The sequence below is a fragment of the Brachypodium distachyon genome, chromosome 2 (genome assembly GCF_000005505.3).
Source record: "Brachypodium distachyon strain Bd21 chromosome 2, Brachypodium_distachyon_v3.0, whole genome shotgun sequence".
Classification (NCBI taxonomy): Eukaryota; Viridiplantae; Streptophyta; class Magnoliopsida; order Poales; family Poaceae; genus Brachypodium; species Brachypodium distachyon.
In genome coordinates this window covers 14,639,620-14,657,997 of record NC_016132.3, presented here as the reverse complement: position 1 = coordinate 14,657,997, position 18,378 = coordinate 14,639,620, and the positions used below count along the sequence as shown (strand labels likewise).

Below are 18,378 nucleotides of genomic sequence, written 5' to 3'. Positions count from 1 at the left end.
TGAGCGTGCGTGCGTTCGTAGAGATGAGCGTACGTGCGTGTTCTGAGTGACTGCGTTTTTACTGTGTTCTAAAAAAAGTTTTCAACTACCCTACGATGATTCTTTGTCTCGTGTGGGCGCACATTAGCTGTCGTTCTCAAAAAAAAAAACTTTCAACTACCACATAGATGATTCTCTTGTCTCGTGTGGGCGCACATTAGCTGTCGAGTACCGCTACATCTGTTTCTTAATACAAGAAATTTTAACGAGTGTCAATCAGCGGTTGTTTGTTTCTTTTAAAGGAAGGACCGGTTCATAGGAATATCAAGAAGCAAGGCAGTAGGTGAGTGTATACAGAGAGCCAGCAGGCTTGTTCGTTCTGGTGGTTGATATGTATGGACCAACAAGCAAAACAGTCGGTCAACATCGATCGTTCGATCGATCGAGAGCCAATAAACTTGTTTGTTTTAAAAAAGACTAGCACAGGCCCGTGCGTTAAATTCATGTTTATACAAAACATAACAATATAATTAGACATTCAATCAAAATGATCTCGGAGCCGATGCTAGCAGCCGCGGCCACGGACGTGGCTGGCGTCAGAGCACGCGGTGGTGCAGTGCACGAGAAACGGTGGATAGTGCCGATCAGCCCTGAACCCCTTTGCTCGTCTCTTGCACGATAATCTAATCCGACGCCGACGCATATCGAGAGCGGTCACCGCAGGGAGGTTCTGCACGGACAGTTGAGTCGGCGGCGGCGGCCCGAAAAAGAAGTGCTGTGGAAATAGGAAAAAGAAGGTTCGATGGAGTGTAAGAAGACACGAAAAATCAGAACATGCATGAAAATTGATGCACGGCGAATGAATACGAATGAAACCTTCGTGCTTATTATTAGGGATAGACAGTGGTTGATAGCAACATGCAAAACAGCAGATCAACGTCAAAAGAACCGACAAAAGCGCGTCGGAAACATGTGACACATTAGGCTATGATAGCACAGGACAAAAGCGTGCCCCATAGCTTGTCGCCATGGCCAGCCCTAATCCCATCCCGTACGAAGGCCAGGCAGCGCGCACGAACAGCTAGCGGGTTGCCCAGAACTAAAGGTAGGAGGTCTCGAATGCTCAAAGCACTCAGTAGCCCTGAAGCTGGTGGCAGGACTTGATTCGGAAGTCTGAAAGACGGCGGAGAGAATACTGAATAGCTCGGGGCATGGCGACGGCCTGGTCTCTCTGGAGGAGTCTTTACTAGTACTCTAGTAGACCACGACAAACAATAGGTAAGTATTATACAGCTTACTGGCTCATATTTGTGCTCGTTGGTTTAATTTTCTCTGGCCAACTTCTCATACTTAGGTTTAGGTTTCGAAACTTGTGCGGAATCCGATACTCCAAAATGATTTCACTCGTACTTTGGACCTAAAGTTTTCAGATTTAAACTACATTGACAACATCTAATTCGACACTAGGAACATAAGCGCTGTAACATACGGAGTCTGCTTCAATACACCCCTAAAAAGTTATTAAAAAGGTATTTTTCGTACTCCTCTGTTCCTATGCACTAAAACCACGACAAGTATCTAGGAACGAAGGGGTACTTAACACTGATTATATAGATAATTGGACGGCTCCCCTTGGGATCAAGTCGTTTGATCTCTTCTCGTTCCTCTTGGAGGTTTGCTCGTCCAAACGGGGGACTAGTGTGCGCACTGATCAGTTTAAATTGGGAAATTGTCTTGCCCCGGTCTTGTAGAGGACTTGCAATTATTCATTTGCCATCGCATTATCTTTTTGACCAGTGCCATCTGCATTATCTCAGGATTGTGGCTGGCCGGATTAAAACATTAGAAGACAGGTAGTACAAGTGAATGAGATATACTCTCTCCGTCCAACAAAAAATGTCTCAAGTTTGTCAAAATTTGAATGTATCTAGACATAACTTAGTGTATACATGCATTCAAATTTGGTCAAAGTTGAGACATCCTTTGTTGGACGGAGGGAGTAAGATAATCGCAGGAGATCTAATCCATTTAGTTGCGCGTTTACAATTTGATGACCAGACAAATAGTTTTACTTCCTGCTCGCTTAGGGGCTGCCAGCCATTCTAAAGATATGTTTTCGATGGAATTGAGCTGTTCATAAGAAGACCTGTATCATCTGCTTAAAGCATTCGAAAGCTATGATGCTGTGATGGTCCAGGAAATTAAGAGAATAATTGATGTGTGCAATACGAACGGAGGCAAACTAGTCACAATTCTGATGAGATGCGGGGATGTTCTTCCGGTTGAGATAAAATTAAGCTCAAAGATCTGACGCAAGGATTAATTTTCCATTTATTAATAGAATTGGCAATATTAGCCTTTCTAATTAAAAGGTCAGTTTTAATCTTATCAATTGATCTGCTCCGGGATCCGTAAACCCGTAATATAGGGGTCTTTCAACATCATGGCGTGTTGCCTCCAAATAGATCGCATTGAAAAAGGTTGTGCACCTGAACATGAAAGGGGACATAAACGAATTAAGTAAACCTAGCCCACCTTGAACTCTTTGTTCCAAAACAATTACTAGAACTACTATTATGCCGGCTCAATTAAATTGACATTGAGCATCGTTGGTCCGTTGCTTTCTTGTTAGATGCTTCGGCATGGATGTTCAGTGGTAGGTTTTTAGTAGACTTGTTGGTAGTAATTGCTGAGGTAATGAGTAGTGAGGTTCTTACCACCTTGCAAAATAGAGAGAGTTATTTGCTTCAACTACCTCAATGAAAAGTGGGAGAATTCTTTCCCTTTTTAGAAACAACAAAAAAAGATGTGACATGACACGTACTAATCATAAGGGGAAGCTAAATAATCAATGGAAATTCCAAAAAGGCAAGAGAAATCAAAGAGAGGCTACTCATTTATGAAGCATAAATGGGTTAATAAACCCACCATACTAGGGGCATTTGGTCCTTCCTATTTCATATTCACTCTTTGGATAGAGCAAGGGCATGTCTTTGTCATTTCCGAGCTGCCTAACTCATGGTGGTGTACTGTCAGATCGGAGGACAAGTAAACCCTTGGTCACCGCCTTAGGCCCGGTTCGGTTACTCCCTTCCCGGGGGGATTGGGAGGGATTGATGAGATTGGTTTGTTTGTTCAAATGCTGAAAAAACGATTGGTCTCAAGCTGCCGTATAAATGATCAGGGCAAGAAGAGTTGTCAGTGAAATGAATTAATTGGGAGGTCTCTGGAGGAAGAACAGAAAAGGCCAAACCAGCACAAAATCAAAGTAAATTTAACCTAGGACATCAATTACAGAATAACAAGGCTAAATTCTGGGACGGATTCAATCGGGCTTTTACTCTGGTTTTAATTCAATCCTAAACGAAGGGGTGCTCGATTATCATGGGTTAATGGACTATAGAGCCCTTTGAGGTAATTAAATATGTGTGTTTTAATCCCCACCGTTGATGTATATATCAGAATTTGTAGGTTTTACAAAAAGGTGCGCTAACCTAAAAGTACTAACTTCGAATACATTGTCTGCCAAACTGACACCAATTCAAGGAGCAATACCAATAGGGATATGGGTATTTATTTTAAACATATTCCCTCCATGCCACATATCAACCATTTCTAGTTTTATTCTAAGTCAAACCCTTCTAAAGTTTAGCAAATTTCTGAAACAAGTATTTACTTATGACATCAAACTACTCCCTCCGTCCCACACTACGTCTAATTCTAACTTTGTCTTAAGTCAAACAATCTTACGTTTGACTGAATTTTTAGGAAAAAAATACTACTCCCTCCGATTCTAACTTTGTGCTAAATCCAAGACACTTATTATGGATCGGAGGGAGTAATATTTATGACTTTAAATTAGTATCGCTAGATGCATAATGAAATATATTTTCATAATATGTTTATTAGATGTTGTAGATGTTGACACAACTCTCTAGAAGATTGGTCAAACTTAAGATGGATTAACTTTAGACAAACCCAGAATTGGACTTATAATAAAATATATTTTCATAACATATTTATTTAACATTATAAATGTTCATAGAATTTTCTAAAAGATTGATCAAACTTTAGATCAATTGACTTAAGACAAAATTAGAAATGGTTGCTTTGTGGAACTGAGTAGTACTTGGATTAGAACTACCTCTTATATGTTTGTTGTTCTAGTTAGCTGAAATTACCTGGTTGTGTACATATTGCCGAGCATATTTTGATCCGTATGTTTCGAATTTCTCTATTAAAGATGCTCAGCAGTTTAACTATGTAATAAAATTATCCAACAAAATACTTGTGCGTCATGGTTTTGTCTAATGTTACAAATCGAATCCAGGCTGTGTTGTCTCTGATGTACAAGAAGAGTGAATAGGGTCCTTAACCTCAGTGAATTTGAAATGGCAAGCCATAAGTTGGTGGCAGTGGTTGTCCGCGCAGAAGGTTTGTCGGCAGCAAGTGGAACTGTTGTCTTCGTCGGGCTGCGCTTCAACGGTGACACGCAGTACACAACCAGGAAAACCCACACGGTGAGTCCAAGTTGGAAGGAGTGCTTCTCATTTGACGTATCAGATCCGGAGAGGCTTGACGATCTTTCCCTCGATGCCAATGTATACAGCATTGATGAAAGAAGCAGCAGGTCCAGAAAGGTCAACCTTGGCAAGGTCCGGCTCCAAGGCACACGCTTCGTTCCATTAGATGAGGCGGCATCTGAGGCCTACACCTTGAAGAAACGGAGGAAGCTGTCCTGGGGTGGTAAAGGGAAGCTGGTCCTTAAAGTTTCCCTTGAGAATGTCAACCGCAGCAGTGATTCCACCACAGGGGATGCTGCTGCCGACGATTCTACTGTGAATAATGTGCGGGCTCAGGTCTTAACGGACGGTCAAAACAATGAGCTCCGCCGTTTGGCGCAGGTGTCCAGACGACCAGACTTCGCAGTGAGTTCTATTAGTCCATCCCTTGGTGCTGGACAAATGGTGGATGGCCGGCTTTCGCCTGTTGGGCACAGGGATCCAGTACCTGCTAACGATCTTGTGGAGGTGATGTGGTACATATTTGTCTCTGTCGTCAAAGGTAGAAACTTGCCGGCCATGAGCTCCCAGGGGTCTCTTGATCCTTATGTTGAGGTGGAGTTCGGCAGTTACAAGGTGGAGACGGAGAACCGTACCGGAGATCAGAACCCGGAGTGGGGGGTTGTTTTTGCCTTTTCCGACGAACACATCCAGTCATCAAAAGTACAGGTTATTCTCAAGAGTAGAGATGAAGTCAGACCTGATGTTTTGGGGAAGTTATCCATCGATCTCAGAGACATCCCCATGCATCAGCCACCAGAGAGTGCATTGACCGCCCAGTGGTACAAGTTGATGAATGAAAGAATGGAGACAACAGATGGCGAACTGATGCTTTCTATCTGGAAAGGCACCCAAGCCGACGAGGCTTTCCGTGATGCTTGGCACTCGGACTCTGCAACTCATGTCCATCCCAGTCCAATAACCTCCGAGCTCAGGTCAACAGTATACTCTGCTCCAGTAATGTGGCATGTAAGGCTGGACATAATACGAGGTGTGGTCCCTGCTTCTGCCGGCAATACACGTCTTTCAACTCTACGTGTGAAGTCACAGATAGGACGCCAAATTCACAGGACGAGGCCAGCTGACATAATCAATCGTTCTTGGAGTGATGAGCAAACATTCTTCTTCATGGTTGCCGAACCATTCGAGGATGACCTAATTTTGTCCATTGAGAGCTTTCAAGTAAACGAAGATATCAGCTTTGTGGTACCTTTAGCTTCGATACAGAAGCAAACCGACGGCCGAGAAATCAATACCCAGTGTATTGAATTTCAGAAGTTAGATGGCTCAAATGGTAATAAGACGGTCGCCAAGGTTGATATTCGTCTCTGTTTGGAGGGACGGTATTGGGTACCTGTCGATTCCATTTGCTACAGTGGCGACTTAAGGTCGACGTTGGATCAGCACTCGAGCAGTAAAAAGATCGGTTTGGTTGAGCTGGGCATCATCAGAGCGGAGGCGCTTGCGCCCATGAGGACCATCGGTGGGAGAGGGACATACTGTGTGATCAAGTATGGTCGGAAATGGGTGCGAACTCGTACCATTAAGGATAGCCAAAGTCCGAGGTTTAACGAGCAATACTCATGGGATGTCTATGACCCATGTACTGTTGTTACCATTGGCATTTTCGACAATGGCCACATCATTGAAGGCAGCAGTACTGATGTTCCCAGTTCCAAGCACACCATGATCGGCAAGGTCCGCATTCGCCTCTCCACTCTTATGCGTGGCCGGCTGTATGCGCTCTCGTATCCGCTCACCGTCGTCAGTCCAGTTGGCGTCAGGAGAATGGGTGAGCTCCATGTAACCATCAGATTCTCCTATAAGACATTTCCCAGCATGTGCCGCGCGTACTTAAGGCCACTGTTACCGGCGCTGCATTACACCATCCCGATAGACGCCATGACGACTGGTCTTCTTCACACTGAAGCCATATACACCGTGGCAACTTGTCTAACCCGGCAGGAGCCACCACTACGGAAGGAGGTCGTCCAGTCCATCTGTGAGGGGGATTGCGACATATTTAGGATGCAGAAGACCAAGACCGATTCAACGCTCTCCAGGTTTGTTGCATTCTGCCGAGATATAGCTATGTGGAAGGACACCGCCACTACAGTGCTCTGCCATGCTATTTTCCTTATGGCTTTGAGTAATCTGGAATTTCTTATCGCAACGGTTGCGGTCTCTCTCTTTATGCCTATGAGCTCGAACATTGGGCTGAGACATACGCTCCCAGAGCACCTGGATCCATCCATTTCTGGCGTAGGAGATGCGCACCTCGGTGACCTTGACGAAGAGTTTGACCAGTTTCCTGGCATCAAGACACAGGAAACTGTTACAATGTGGTATGAGTACGAACGATTGAGGACCCTGACAGAAAGGTTACGGAAGGATGCCAGATCTATAATGGTTCATTTGGAGAGAGTGGAAGCATTATTTAGCTGGAGGGATCCCACAGCCACGAGCATTTTCTTCTTTTTCTGCATGGCAATGTCAGCTGCATTGGTAATTTCCCCGACTGCGGTCATGTGCATGGGTGGACTTTATGTTATGAGGCATCCAAGGTTCCGGGGAGACACCCCGTCGGCGCTTCTCAACTTGTACAGTCGGTTGCCGTGCAAGCACAAATGCATGATGTAAACCAAGATGAACACTACTGTTCCAGTGTTGCAGTTTGCAGTAATGTGCCTCCGTGTTCTCCCTAGCAAGCAAGCATTGCGCAGCCCATAAGATTGAAGGTGTTGTAGTACACTACAATGTTATCTTCCTTCAGATCTGTTCAGTTTACAGTATTCATCATCAGTGATTCAGTTTTCTGGTACCTATTTCTGTTCTTGGACTCTCGGTCTCCACGTTTGAGTGGAAGTTTGTTGGTGATCATGTAAGGCCCGGTTGTGCTTGTGGCTGTTGTCCTGTTTTGAACTAAGTATGTTTAGTTACCAGTGCGGTGATCTTGTGTGCGTAACTACTGTGTATTGTTAGACTCGGGTGTTTTGATGATCTTGTGTCTGTATTATTAAACTATTGAGTGTTTTGATCTAGTACAGACTACAAACTCTTATTCGGCTTCCTAAGCAATGTCTGTCATTGTCTTGCTAAAGTAACCTGTTCTCTGATGTTACGAAATCGTAAGATAAGGTCAGCTGGATAGGTGAGAAAATTACAGTCCTGGTATACGAACTGTAGTTAAGTTGCAGACCTTTTAGCAGCAAAATTTGTTCTAGTTCATACAGCACCTAATACGGAAACACATGAATCTGAATAAAGATAAAACAGCTGCAGTTTGCAGAGGAAGAATACGAGCGGGCAAAGAGGCGTGCAAATGAAGACGACGAGCATCCCCATTTGGGCGTCAGCCGCCGTTCGCGCTGTCGGATCCGGCGTCAGCACGAGAAGAAGCAACCGCAAGCGAGAGAGGAAAAGGCACAAAGAATGCAGCGGAGGGGCAGGCGCGAGTGCGTATGGAACCTGTATCATGGGCTTGCCGAGGATGAGGCGAGCGGCTTGCCCTCGAAGCGGGAGGAGGCGTGCCGCGCCTGTATGATGCACGCCGGCCACCGCCAGGGTGCGGAACCTGCGCGGCCTCCGGTACAGGTAGGCGGCCGCCGCCGCCGAGACCCAGGGCCAGCCCGTGTAGCACCTACGCGCGGCTCCCCCAGCCCGAAGACTCCGACGCCGGCGGGCATACCTGCATCGCGTCGGCGAGAGAGACGACGGCGGCGTGGATCCGGCGCGGGGAAGGAGAGACACTCCTCTACTGTACGAGTTCTGTTCCTCGAGCGAGTCGCGCTGTGTCGGTGCAGCCCAGCCCGGTTAGGTTAGACCATTGAGCCTCGACTACTGGGCTTAGTGGAGACCAGGAACGATGACATTTTCGGCCCATCTCGTAGTTCCCCTTTCCAATTTCTTCTTCTTTTTTGACTGAAAACCCCAGACTATTTTTAGATCGATTGACAAGCTGAATATTATTTGCTGTCGAAGAGAAAGAAGAAACCCTTTCGAAAAAAAGAAAGAGAAAGAAGGACATGCTGACTATTGTGTGCATTGACGTGTACGGAATGACAAAAATGCTGTCGGTGCAGTTTACCCGGCCGAGTCTCCACGACACAGTGTCATGCCAGGAATTCCTTGTCAACAAAGCCACGCTTGATTGATTCGGCATGGAGATCGATCATGGGTTAACACTTCGCAGCACACGGAGTTGACCAATTGCACACGGGTACGCGTCGTACGCGTGCACGAACGCTTGATAAGACCACAATTGTAGAACCCCGCAAGGTTACAACATCATCAAAAGTAGTTAGTACCACCGTCTGGTCCACGCGAGCCTGCCATCTGTTGAGACAGCCAAACAAATATCATGATTCACGTGTAAATAATTTCCTCTCATAAATTATCCATTATCCCAACAGCTCTCGATCGTAACGTACTACTCCTGTCACGTTTATGCACAATCTTTTTCACCTACATGTCTACAATGCTCAATTGTCTAGGTCGCCGTGTTCATCTTCTCGTGATGCTCACGCCAGATTTGACACTCTGACCATTGTACGGATATCAACTAACGTGCAGTGCGGGGCATTGAACCAATGAAAGTTGTCTACCGATGCAGTTTACTTTTGCCGAGTCAGATGACAATGTGAAGGCTTCTATTTCTTGCTAACAAAGCCATGGAGATCATGGGTTAACACACAAGACACGGCGTTGAGTTGTTGACCTATAAATTGCACACGTACGCGGTACGCGTCGTGCGCACCGTATGCACGCATCACGAACGTTAACTGCTCCCATAAGACCGCAATGACGTTTGCCGTACCTTACAAAAAATCATTAATTAGCACCGCCGGGCGTCTGGTCCATTTGCGCCAACCAGATCTCCCTCGCATCCGTCGGGATAGCGAAGTAAACATGATTCACGTGTAGACCCGTTATTCTCAATCCTCGCACTACAAGCCATGGACGAACTACGTGAACGTGTAAACTAGTTTGGACTAAACTACGTTGGAAGTCAAGCTAAATTTGTGATGTGGCTTCTCCAGGGAGCTAGGTGAAGACAGTTTTTAGGAGCAGGGACGGAGGCAGGGACCAGGCCAACCCTGGTCTACTTTGCTCTCTGCATAATTTTGTGATTTAATCATATGAGCTTCATATTTTATGTTTTGGTCCCTCTCATAAATAATTTTTTCTATTCTGATTTTTCTTATAATTTTTTTCTGCTCCCGCCACTGTCTAGGAGAAGCCCGAAAAGATCGCAGCCGTCCGTGCATACATAGGAGCCAACAACCGCCTGGGTGTATCGGACAATCTTCGTGGCTTGTGTCACCCACGGACCGATCACCGGCCGGCCGGAGAGCAAGCAGGAATATGCATCGCCATCGGGCACAGGATCACACACATGGCTGTGCTACTGCGTTGCTCCATATTTCCATGACACGATCTCAGATTCCAAACCGGTCGCATCGATTCTCTGCCGCTGCCTTGCGCACGAGACGGCGACAGGGCAGCGTGGGACGTGCTCCCACATAACACATGAAAGGGATGGACGGGGCGTCGCCAGCCACGTAATAAAAACAACAAAAACAGACCCCTCTCTCGCCTCCGTGTCAGCCAAGCCCCTAAACAACGGCCGCCACAAGCCCTCTCCGCCACCAGGAATTTTTCGTGTGGCAGAGACGAGCAAGTGACCCGTCAGCACCGCACTCAGCATTTCAGCCATATACTCTTTCAGTCACCAACCCCATTCCAGCTTTCACAGGACAAGGCTCGCAGCGTGGCACCTCAGCTCGATTGTTGCCTGCTTTCACTTTCCCTCGTGGCGTGCCTATCCACAACGCCTCCGTGGCGTCTCCGTTCGAGCATTTTGGCTTGTTGGCGCCCCACACGAGAATTTGGAACCGTGTCCACGAGAATTCTGGAGAACTTGGGGGCCATTTTCGTGGTGGAGGCGTGCGTGGAGCAAGGCAGAGGATTATATTCGCATTCCAGTCCAGCCGCGGGAAATGACGTTTCAGAGCGAGAAAGATCTGATAACAGTAGTGCAGCAGTATCCAGATTAGTACAGGACAGTATCTTAATCCGTGGGTGGACGCAACTTGAGATTGGATAATAAGCGACGACGAGATGTGGGAGGGGCTACTACGACTTTGACAACTGGGGTTTACTTTAAAGCGGAATTGTCGGCTTGGATTCCTCGATCAGCCCGTTCATTTTGAACAGGCAACTGGCGTCCTGAAAATGCTCTCGTCTGGATCCATCCAGTGAAGTCTGCGCCTCTACAGGAGCCATGCAAGATGTATCTGGATCGAGCGGCCAAACTGGCCTTCAAAAAGTACTGTAAAGCATATCAGGGAGAGACGACAGTACGAGACACGATCTGCCAATCAGCCGTTCCAAACGCACACGCTAACTCTGGAAATGAAAAATATCGCAGGGGCCGGGGGGCGGGGAAAGCGCGGGTCACGAGCCGGGGCCGGGGCACCCAAAACCCGGCACACGCACCGGGAGAGAGTACTACGAGAGAGATCTTTTTACTTTGTTTTTCTATATTTTACTCCGCGCACCGTCCTGCATTCTATTTCCGCGATGCAACGGACGGACTCGCCGCCGCCCGCTTTATTACTCCTCCTCACCCGCTTTTAAAACTTCCGTTTTACACGACGACTACTAGTAGTAGTACTCTCTCCTCTGCCCTTTCAGCAGCTCCTCGCTTCCATTCCTCCCCGCCCACGCCTCCCCTCCTCCTTTGCTTCCGTTTCCGGTCCTCGCGGCGCAGCTAGCTCCTCACGACTCCCGGAGCGGAAAAACAAACCCTAGCGCGATCTCCCGCGCGGAGAACCGATCGATTGCCATGGCGTCCCCGGCGCGGCCGGCCTCCGTCTCCGGACCCTTCGGCCTCTCCCCAGACCTCGCCCGCTGCTCCTTCGACCAGGCGCTCCGCCGAGAGGTCAGCTCGATCTGCCCGAGATCTCTGTGCCTGTTGCTGCTTGTTTTGTCTTCTCCTCTGGAGTAGGTGTCTTCGTGCGTCGTGCGCGCTCGGTGGGTTAGTGGGAACGGGTCGGTCTGCCAGTCTGGGGGTGGTGCAGTTTGCGCCCTGCCCTCTTTCCGATTTGCTGTAACGACGGGGGGAAATCGGAGCGCATCGTATGTTGTTTGTGTGTGGTGGTAGGTTTGGGGGTTCGCTTGCTAGTTTCTAATCTTAGGATTTTGGATATGCTAGGTTGCGCTTTCTGTTGGTTGTGTTGATTCTGACCGATCTGGGTGGACGAAAACATTTTGATGCGGAGATTTCTGGTTCATTTTGGGTGGATAACGCGATTCGCGGGTGCTTTCGTATGATTAGGGTTCCATGGTTGCTGGCCTGGATTGGTAGCAGCAAAACTTGGGAGATTTATCCTAGTTTCCTGGTTCCATCCATGTCTGTAGTCAAAATTATATACAATGCTTGAAAAATGAGGATTGTGGCTTCATTACTGTTTTATTCGTAATATAGCTGCCTTGCTTTTTAGATCCACACAAATAGCTGAAGTGGCTTGTCAGGGTTGTTAACATGACATCTCTAATGTTCTTCAGCTGATATTGATATAGCAGCTCAAAATCAGAAATCGTGCTATTCGTTAGATGTGCAGCTATGAGGGTAGCGTGAATGATGCTTACACTGGCTGTAGGGTTGTGAAATCTTTTATGTTCTTACCTCACCTGTACGTTTAGGCTAGAAATTCCTGTGGTCCTTACTAGCTATGTTTTCGATTCTTTGATGGAGCAGGATTTTCAGGACAGCAGAATACTGAGATCATTTGTTAGCTTCCATGAACAAGAAAACCATTCCAAAAAAGTTATAACGGAAGCTATAGAGGATTGCATGAAGAAACAAGCTGAAAATTTGGTGAATTCACTGGATGTCATTAGTGGAAGGCTGTCGCAGTTGGAGTTATATTGCTATAAGCTGGAAAGGTCCATTGGAGAATTACGAAGTGATGTGATGGATTACCACAGTGAAGCAAATCTTAATTTCAATTGCCTTGAAAAGAATATGAAAGAGGTGCGTCTTGTTTTACATTGACATTCAGTCTACTTTACAGATGCACATACTGTCCCCATTAGCTCCTGTTTTCTTTAGTGCTTTACTTGCTACTGAATCTACTTTTGTTGGCCAGGTTCAGACATCTGTACAAGTTTTGCAGGATAAGCAAGAGCTTGCTGAAACTCAAAACAAGCTAGCCAGGCTTCAAATGGTATATGAGGAGCCTGCACAAAAGAGTGAAGGTACTGCCCCATCAGTTTTTATGGCGAACGAAAATGATAGTAGTTTTCCAGTTGCAAAACATGAGCTTGCCCTTGTACCAGTGCACCAAGTAAATGCTATACAATCCCCTGGTATGCGATTCCAAAGTTGCAATGGGCTTATTCTACAGCAACTTGTGCCTGTCTCTTTGGGGGCTCAACAAGATCAGCAGCACTTGAACCAATCTACTGTTTACTGTATGCAAAATCAAAGCCATCCTGAGCACAGGCAGGCCCAACCATTTCAACCTGCGCCACAATCTGTGCAGCCACAGACCCAAAACCCTCAGCCACAGACTGTTGTTGAGTTACCTCCAATTAGTCAGGCACCAGAGTACTACCTCCAAGCTCAGCAGCAATGGCCACATCAAACTGGCCAGGATGTTCACTCACAGGCAAGGCAACAACAACCACACGTGGTACAGCAGCAGCAGTACACCAACATTCAGCAGGTTCCAGCTCAGGTAGTTCAACTGCAAACATCTTCTCCACAGTCCCAAAGCGCACCTCACGTTACGATGTTCTATCCTCCATATGGAACTCAGCAACCCGCCTGTGGTAACACTGAGACTCATCCTAGAAGCACGGTTGTGCAGCCTTCCTACTCTACAATTTCCTCATCCCAGCGAAAGCATCATGAAGTTGCTCCTATTTATGTGCAAAGCAGCGCAATTTCGGCTCCAATGCCAGAGCATAACCTCCAGCACCAGCAGCCGCAACAATTTCATTTGCCTGGCAATGGCTCATTTGCACCTCAACCAAACAAGGTTGGTCTTCGTGGTGTTTCACCATATGCAGTACAAGGTGGTGCCCAGGTCTACAACACTGTTTATGGTAGCCCTTCCAGCAATCCTCCTACTGTTGTTGCTGTCCTTCCTCAACAAAGACAGGTTAGTGCTCCGATGATGCTTCATCATTTAGGACCCCAGGTTGTGCAGAATCACCCAGTAGACATGGCTGACAAGGCTGCTCGAATGGGTTACCTGAATGATCAAGTTGAGAGCATGGCGCCACGGATGGTCACTGCAGGCCAGCCTGTGGAGTTCAACACCTTCCATGACGGGCTGAGCTCTTGTGGCAATGGGTTGATTCCACAGGCATGGTCTGGTTAGTCGATGATGGAGAAGTCAACATGGGATCACTCCATCCGCTATTCGTGACATGTGAATTATTATATGATGATGATGATCCTATTATCATCGGAAGCTTTTCAGCTTCACCACGGTATTTGCTCTGGCATCTTTTTATAGCCAGCAGATTGGCACATATCCTCCAGCTTACTTTTTTCAGCTGGATGATCGTGATGAAATAAGGCCGTTAGATTAGTCAAATGATGATTGTTGGCATGTGTCCTACCTTTTAATGGACATTTTATGCTTGTAACCTGTTGTGGACTTGCATTTGCATGTTTGCGATATGAAAATATGAGAAATTTGTTGTTCTTCACATTCTTGTAGCGTGTAAACTCTTGACAGTGGTATTGCTAATTTATCCATAGTCTTTCCAGACCTCTGAGTTATACTATTGATTTTGAATTCTGCATTTTCACATCCTGCTTGTTCACTACCACTAAAACCTGGGGAAGGGTTGGAAGCGTGAGTCCGTTGGCTTCAGATGGGAACTGACTGCACTGCCGTGCAAGGACTTCAACCGCAAATCACAAGTGATACACGGCAAAGCACTCTGCCGTTGCACAAGATATTATTATTACGTGGGTACAAACAAACCAATACTTCTAAAACATACAGAAGGTAACCGCGATCTGCAGAGTCATGATATGCTGATTGCGAACTGTGATGGAAATGGAGACAACAGACCGGCTACAATAACTTAGGACACTCATGCCCACATCAACTCTGCACTTCCCTACTAGAGGCAAAGCCAGAGGCTAAGACACTCCAGGAGTACGCCTGTCTGCCTGCCATGGATGATACTACAGCCAGCAACTTGAAGATCTTTGCGAGTCCGCATCAGGAGGCCCCCGTCTAGGGATAACATTGCCTCGCCTCGAGTTAATAGTCCCTGAAAAGTGTAGACAGCAGTAGGCCTTGCACAAATGTTGCTCTGCCACTGGCCTGTTCCCGCTTTTGCTCCCTTTCTTCGCTGGTGAGGGATGAGTCAATACTGCCAAGGGAAACAAGAGGATGAGATAAATGAATTCTGAAGTTCCCCTGAAGAATTCAATGTGGTAGCAGAGAAAATAAAAGCCATCCATAACTTCAGTGATACACTTCCCTATTGTCCTAATTTCCTAAAGATGCGCCAAGTGGAACAAAACAAAAGTTTGTTGCTACATTTTCCTTCTCAAGTCAAACCAACATGTCACTGGACTAGACATAATTATTTACTGCAAGGCTATTATCACCGGCAAACATTAATTTGTCTATCTAGAAGAATTGAGTTCAATTCTCCATGGTCGAAACAGATTTCCATGTGATCTGAATGGACTATGGTAAAAATGCAACGGAACTAAAAGATCTGTGGTGACTAGATCAATGGATAATTAGTCCACAGAAGTAAATCTTTGGTGTTCTGCGGAAGTGTACGGGGAAAGCCGAAGAAGGTGTTCATTAAAACTGCAAGTCTACGATGTTGACTGTATACAACAGTGCTTTTATCTAGCATGAGTTAGTATATACCTTGACTGCCACGGCTGAACATGCGTCTCTTTTAGCACGGATGCATCACTGGGAGCAGAAATAGGCAATATCGATGTTTCCTCAGCATCTGGTGTTGGGATGCTAAGGCCAAATGATGACAGGAGAGGATCGGCTGAAATATTTGTGGCGTTGTTGTTGCTTGACCTATGTCCACCACCTCCTAGAAGCAACTGCAAATGGGCTTCTCGCAGATCCCGGCTCAGCAAAGAGAGGGACTGGCTGCCTGGAACGGTGAATCTGCGCAACCTGCGGCGATTCTGCACATGGTCCAAAGTTAAAGAAGTCCATTGGGAAGAGGAGGAGAGTGTCGGTGGGGATTGATGTTTACCTTGAACAAGTAGCCATGTTGCATGGTGATATGATTAAGCATATCTCTTGTAATCTTATGAGAGCAGATGGGACAAGGCTGAAACGACGGAGGAAACCATAAGAACAACAAACCAACCCGTAATTTAGATTACTATACTACAACATAAGCAAAATCACAAAAGTTTCTAAATTTTGATCTCTACTTTCAGAGATATACAAAGCTCGTAGTAAACTGATATGTCAATTTAGTCAAGGACCTGCATAGAGTCACATTGCCATTTACTCGACACTGCTAAATCAGAGGACAAGTTGAATTCTCTTTAATTATTTTGTGCTCCCAATAAACAAGAATGTTCTGCATGTCTGCTACTAATAGATAGAACGGCCTCTACAGCATGCAACGATGAAGACTTGCATACTTGGAAAGTGACTGCAGTGGACAGGAAGGAAGGTCATTGTTCCTCTTTACTCTAGCTTACATGATAACCGCTCAGGCTTTGTTTCGTGTTAGTGTATTTTTTTAGTCACTAGTGTTGGTATTTGAGGGGTTTGGGTGTTCACCCAAAACACTCAAAAACCAAAAAAGTGTTTTAATTTGGTACAAAAATGGAGTGTTTTGTGGGGGAAAACTACGGATAATCCCCTCTAAACCTTTCCTACCAAACAACCATTTGAGGTTTCTAGTGTTTTTCAATTTGGAGTGGATAATAGCCTAGAAAACACCCCAAAAACTCTAGTACCAAACAGGGCCTCAAGTGTTTCAACTAAAAAGAGTTGTCTCCTCTGCGAAGCTGCTATGTGGCACTTGCCTCCGTTGGTAGATGCTCACAGCTAGAATCTGTTCCGATCAAACTAGGAATATTTCCCCTCCTAATTCCTATTCCCAGCGACCACCTAGCAACAGTTTATGACAAATTGTTTACCAGCCCGAACTTGCGTTCTTTGAGCGAGCAATCAAGCTAACATTCCCCTTTTCTCCATCTCCATGATTTATGATCGACCTTTCTGCTCCTAGAACACTGACCAAGACCAAACATCCCACCCTTCTGCAAGTCTAGAATCATTTGGCAGACCAGAGATTATGCAAACCATGACATTCTAGCCAAGAGGCAGGAGATCAACACAGAAGGAGCAGGTTAAGAGAGCTGGCGTTTCTACTTCAGGTCATATTCTAGCTGAACGAGAATTTTTTTGCTTCTGAAAAAGAAGAAGAAAATGGCCAAAAAGGACTAGTTCTTCAGGTCAACCACCTTCAACACGAGTTCAACCACTGAAGCTAGAGACTCCATCTCCCCTAATCAGTAATCAGCCAAGCAGCAGACCATAAGCAAAAGTCACAGGCGAGATGAAATCAAAGCGCTCACCGCGGCGTGGGGCTCGAAGGGGTGCTCCTCCTCGAGGTGCGCGCAGAGGGAGGCGACGTCGTGGTCCTCGTAGCAGTAAGGGCAGGCGAACTCCGCCGCCCTGCCCCCTTCCTCCTCCTCGTTGTCCATGTCCAGCTCCTCCATCCCCCGATCTGCAGCCAAGAAATTAATTTAAGAGCAGGAAACCGTAGAAATCCTGGCAGAAGAAGAAGAGCGAGCCAGTCAATCCCGGGCCGGGAGGCGAGGTCGCAAGCAACGCACGTACCGCCGTGGCCTAGCTGCGCGGCGTAGAAGCGCTTGGCGGCGGCGAGGCGCGAGATCCAGTGGTCCGAGTCCATGTCGGCCGGTAGATTGACAGATACTGTTGATAGGCAAGGCAGAGGCCCCTCTGTAGTTTGTTCTTCTCCTCCTCCTCCTCCTCGATCCCCCCTGCTCCGGTGGCTCGAGCAGCTTGTTGGCGGAGTGTTCGATCTCCCGGCCGAGAGTCGAGAGCGGAGGTAGGGAGGAGCGGAGGAGGAAGGGAAGCTGGGCTTGTCTCTCTGTCGCTGTCTTATCGGGAGGCGAGAGATGTGGACGGAGGGAGAGAACTAGAGAAGCATGTTATTGTGTATACCCGCCTTGCTTTGCTTTTTTTTATTTATTCGCCACCGGGTCTCCGTCGTCCCGCGTCATCGTCGTTTACGGTTTACTACCCTTCTTCGTCTCACACCAGCCGTTACTTAAATTATGGCGCGGACGGAGACAATGCAAGGTGAGGCCGCTCTCAGCTGCCCATGGCGTGCTGTGTCAGGGTGGGGCTGGATTCTCTGGGAACCGCCCGCTGCGAGCGATCCGCCCTGTGTGTTACTCCAGAGAGTAAAAAGGAACAAAAAAAAGGATCCGCAGCACGTGTAGCAGGCGAACGTGTCACGCAGGCGAGACCGAGGGCCGGGCGAAGGAATGGGTTTTGGGACCTGGCGCGAGACCACGGGCGGTGGATTCGCTACATGCGGTGAATGGCGGAATGGAGGTCGGCCGTGTGTGTTTCAGTCGGCAAGCAGCAGGGGAGGATGCAAGATGCACAGAACCGGGCTTGGGGTGGTGGCTGTGGCCTTGTCTCTCCGGTGATGCGTTCTTCGTTCGTCTTGGGCTCTTTTGGTCGTTGCCACGGCACGAAACTGATGCTCATGCAAGGAGCGGTGGCGGCTCTCGGGAAACAGATACGACCGGGTCGTGCCATTGCTG

General features: G+C 47.1%; 3 protein-coding genes and 1 long non-coding RNA gene across 4 annotated transcripts; 2 read left to right on the top strand and 2 right to left on the bottom strand.

Moving 5' to 3' along the window:
* Positions 1-303: 303 nt before the first annotated feature.
* LOC106866267 lies at positions 304-8,456 on the bottom strand. The gene is made up of 2 exons (XR_001406440.2): positions 8,010-8,456; positions 304-754 (listed from the first exon to the last, which is right to left on the bottom strand). It is a non-coding gene; the product is annotated as an uncharacterized LOC106866267 (long non-coding RNA).
* LOC100835318 (FT-interacting protein 1) lies at positions 884-7,610 on the top strand. Its single transcript, XM_003565873.4, has 2 exons — positions 884-1,257; positions 4,310-7,610. Exon 2 carries the CDS (start codon positions 4,371-4,373, stop codon positions 7,179-7,181), a length of 2,811 nt encoding a protein of 936 aa, XP_003565921.1. The 5' UTR covers positions 884-1,257; positions 4,310-4,370; the 3' UTR covers positions 7,182-7,610.
* A 2,663-nt stretch (positions 8,457-11,119) lies between the features above and the next one.
* On the top strand, positions 11,120-14,327 carry LOC100825291 (transcriptional regulator DEF1). The gene is made up of 3 exons (XM_003567859.4): positions 11,120-11,484; positions 12,304-12,579; positions 12,695-14,327. The coding sequence occupies exons 1-3, from the start codon at positions 11,389-11,391 to the stop codon at positions 13,931-13,933; spliced, it is 1,611 nt and encodes a 536-aa protein (XP_003567907.1). The 5' UTR covers positions 11,120-11,388; the 3' UTR covers positions 13,934-14,327.
* Positions 14,328-14,478: 151 nt separating this feature from the next.
* On the bottom strand, positions 14,479-17,778 carry LOC100824984 (protein DEHYDRATION-INDUCED 19). The gene is made up of 5 exons (XM_010232730.3): positions 17,420-17,778; positions 17,155-17,306; positions 15,810-15,887; positions 15,461-15,738; positions 14,479-14,945 (listed from the first exon to the last, which is right to left on the bottom strand). The coding sequence occupies exons 1-5, from the start codon at positions 17,490-17,492 to the stop codon at positions 14,834-14,836; spliced, it is 693 nt and encodes a 230-aa protein (XP_010231032.1). The 5' UTR covers positions 17,493-17,778; the 3' UTR covers positions 14,479-14,833.
* Between the last annotated feature and the right edge of the window lie 600 nt (positions 17,779-18,378).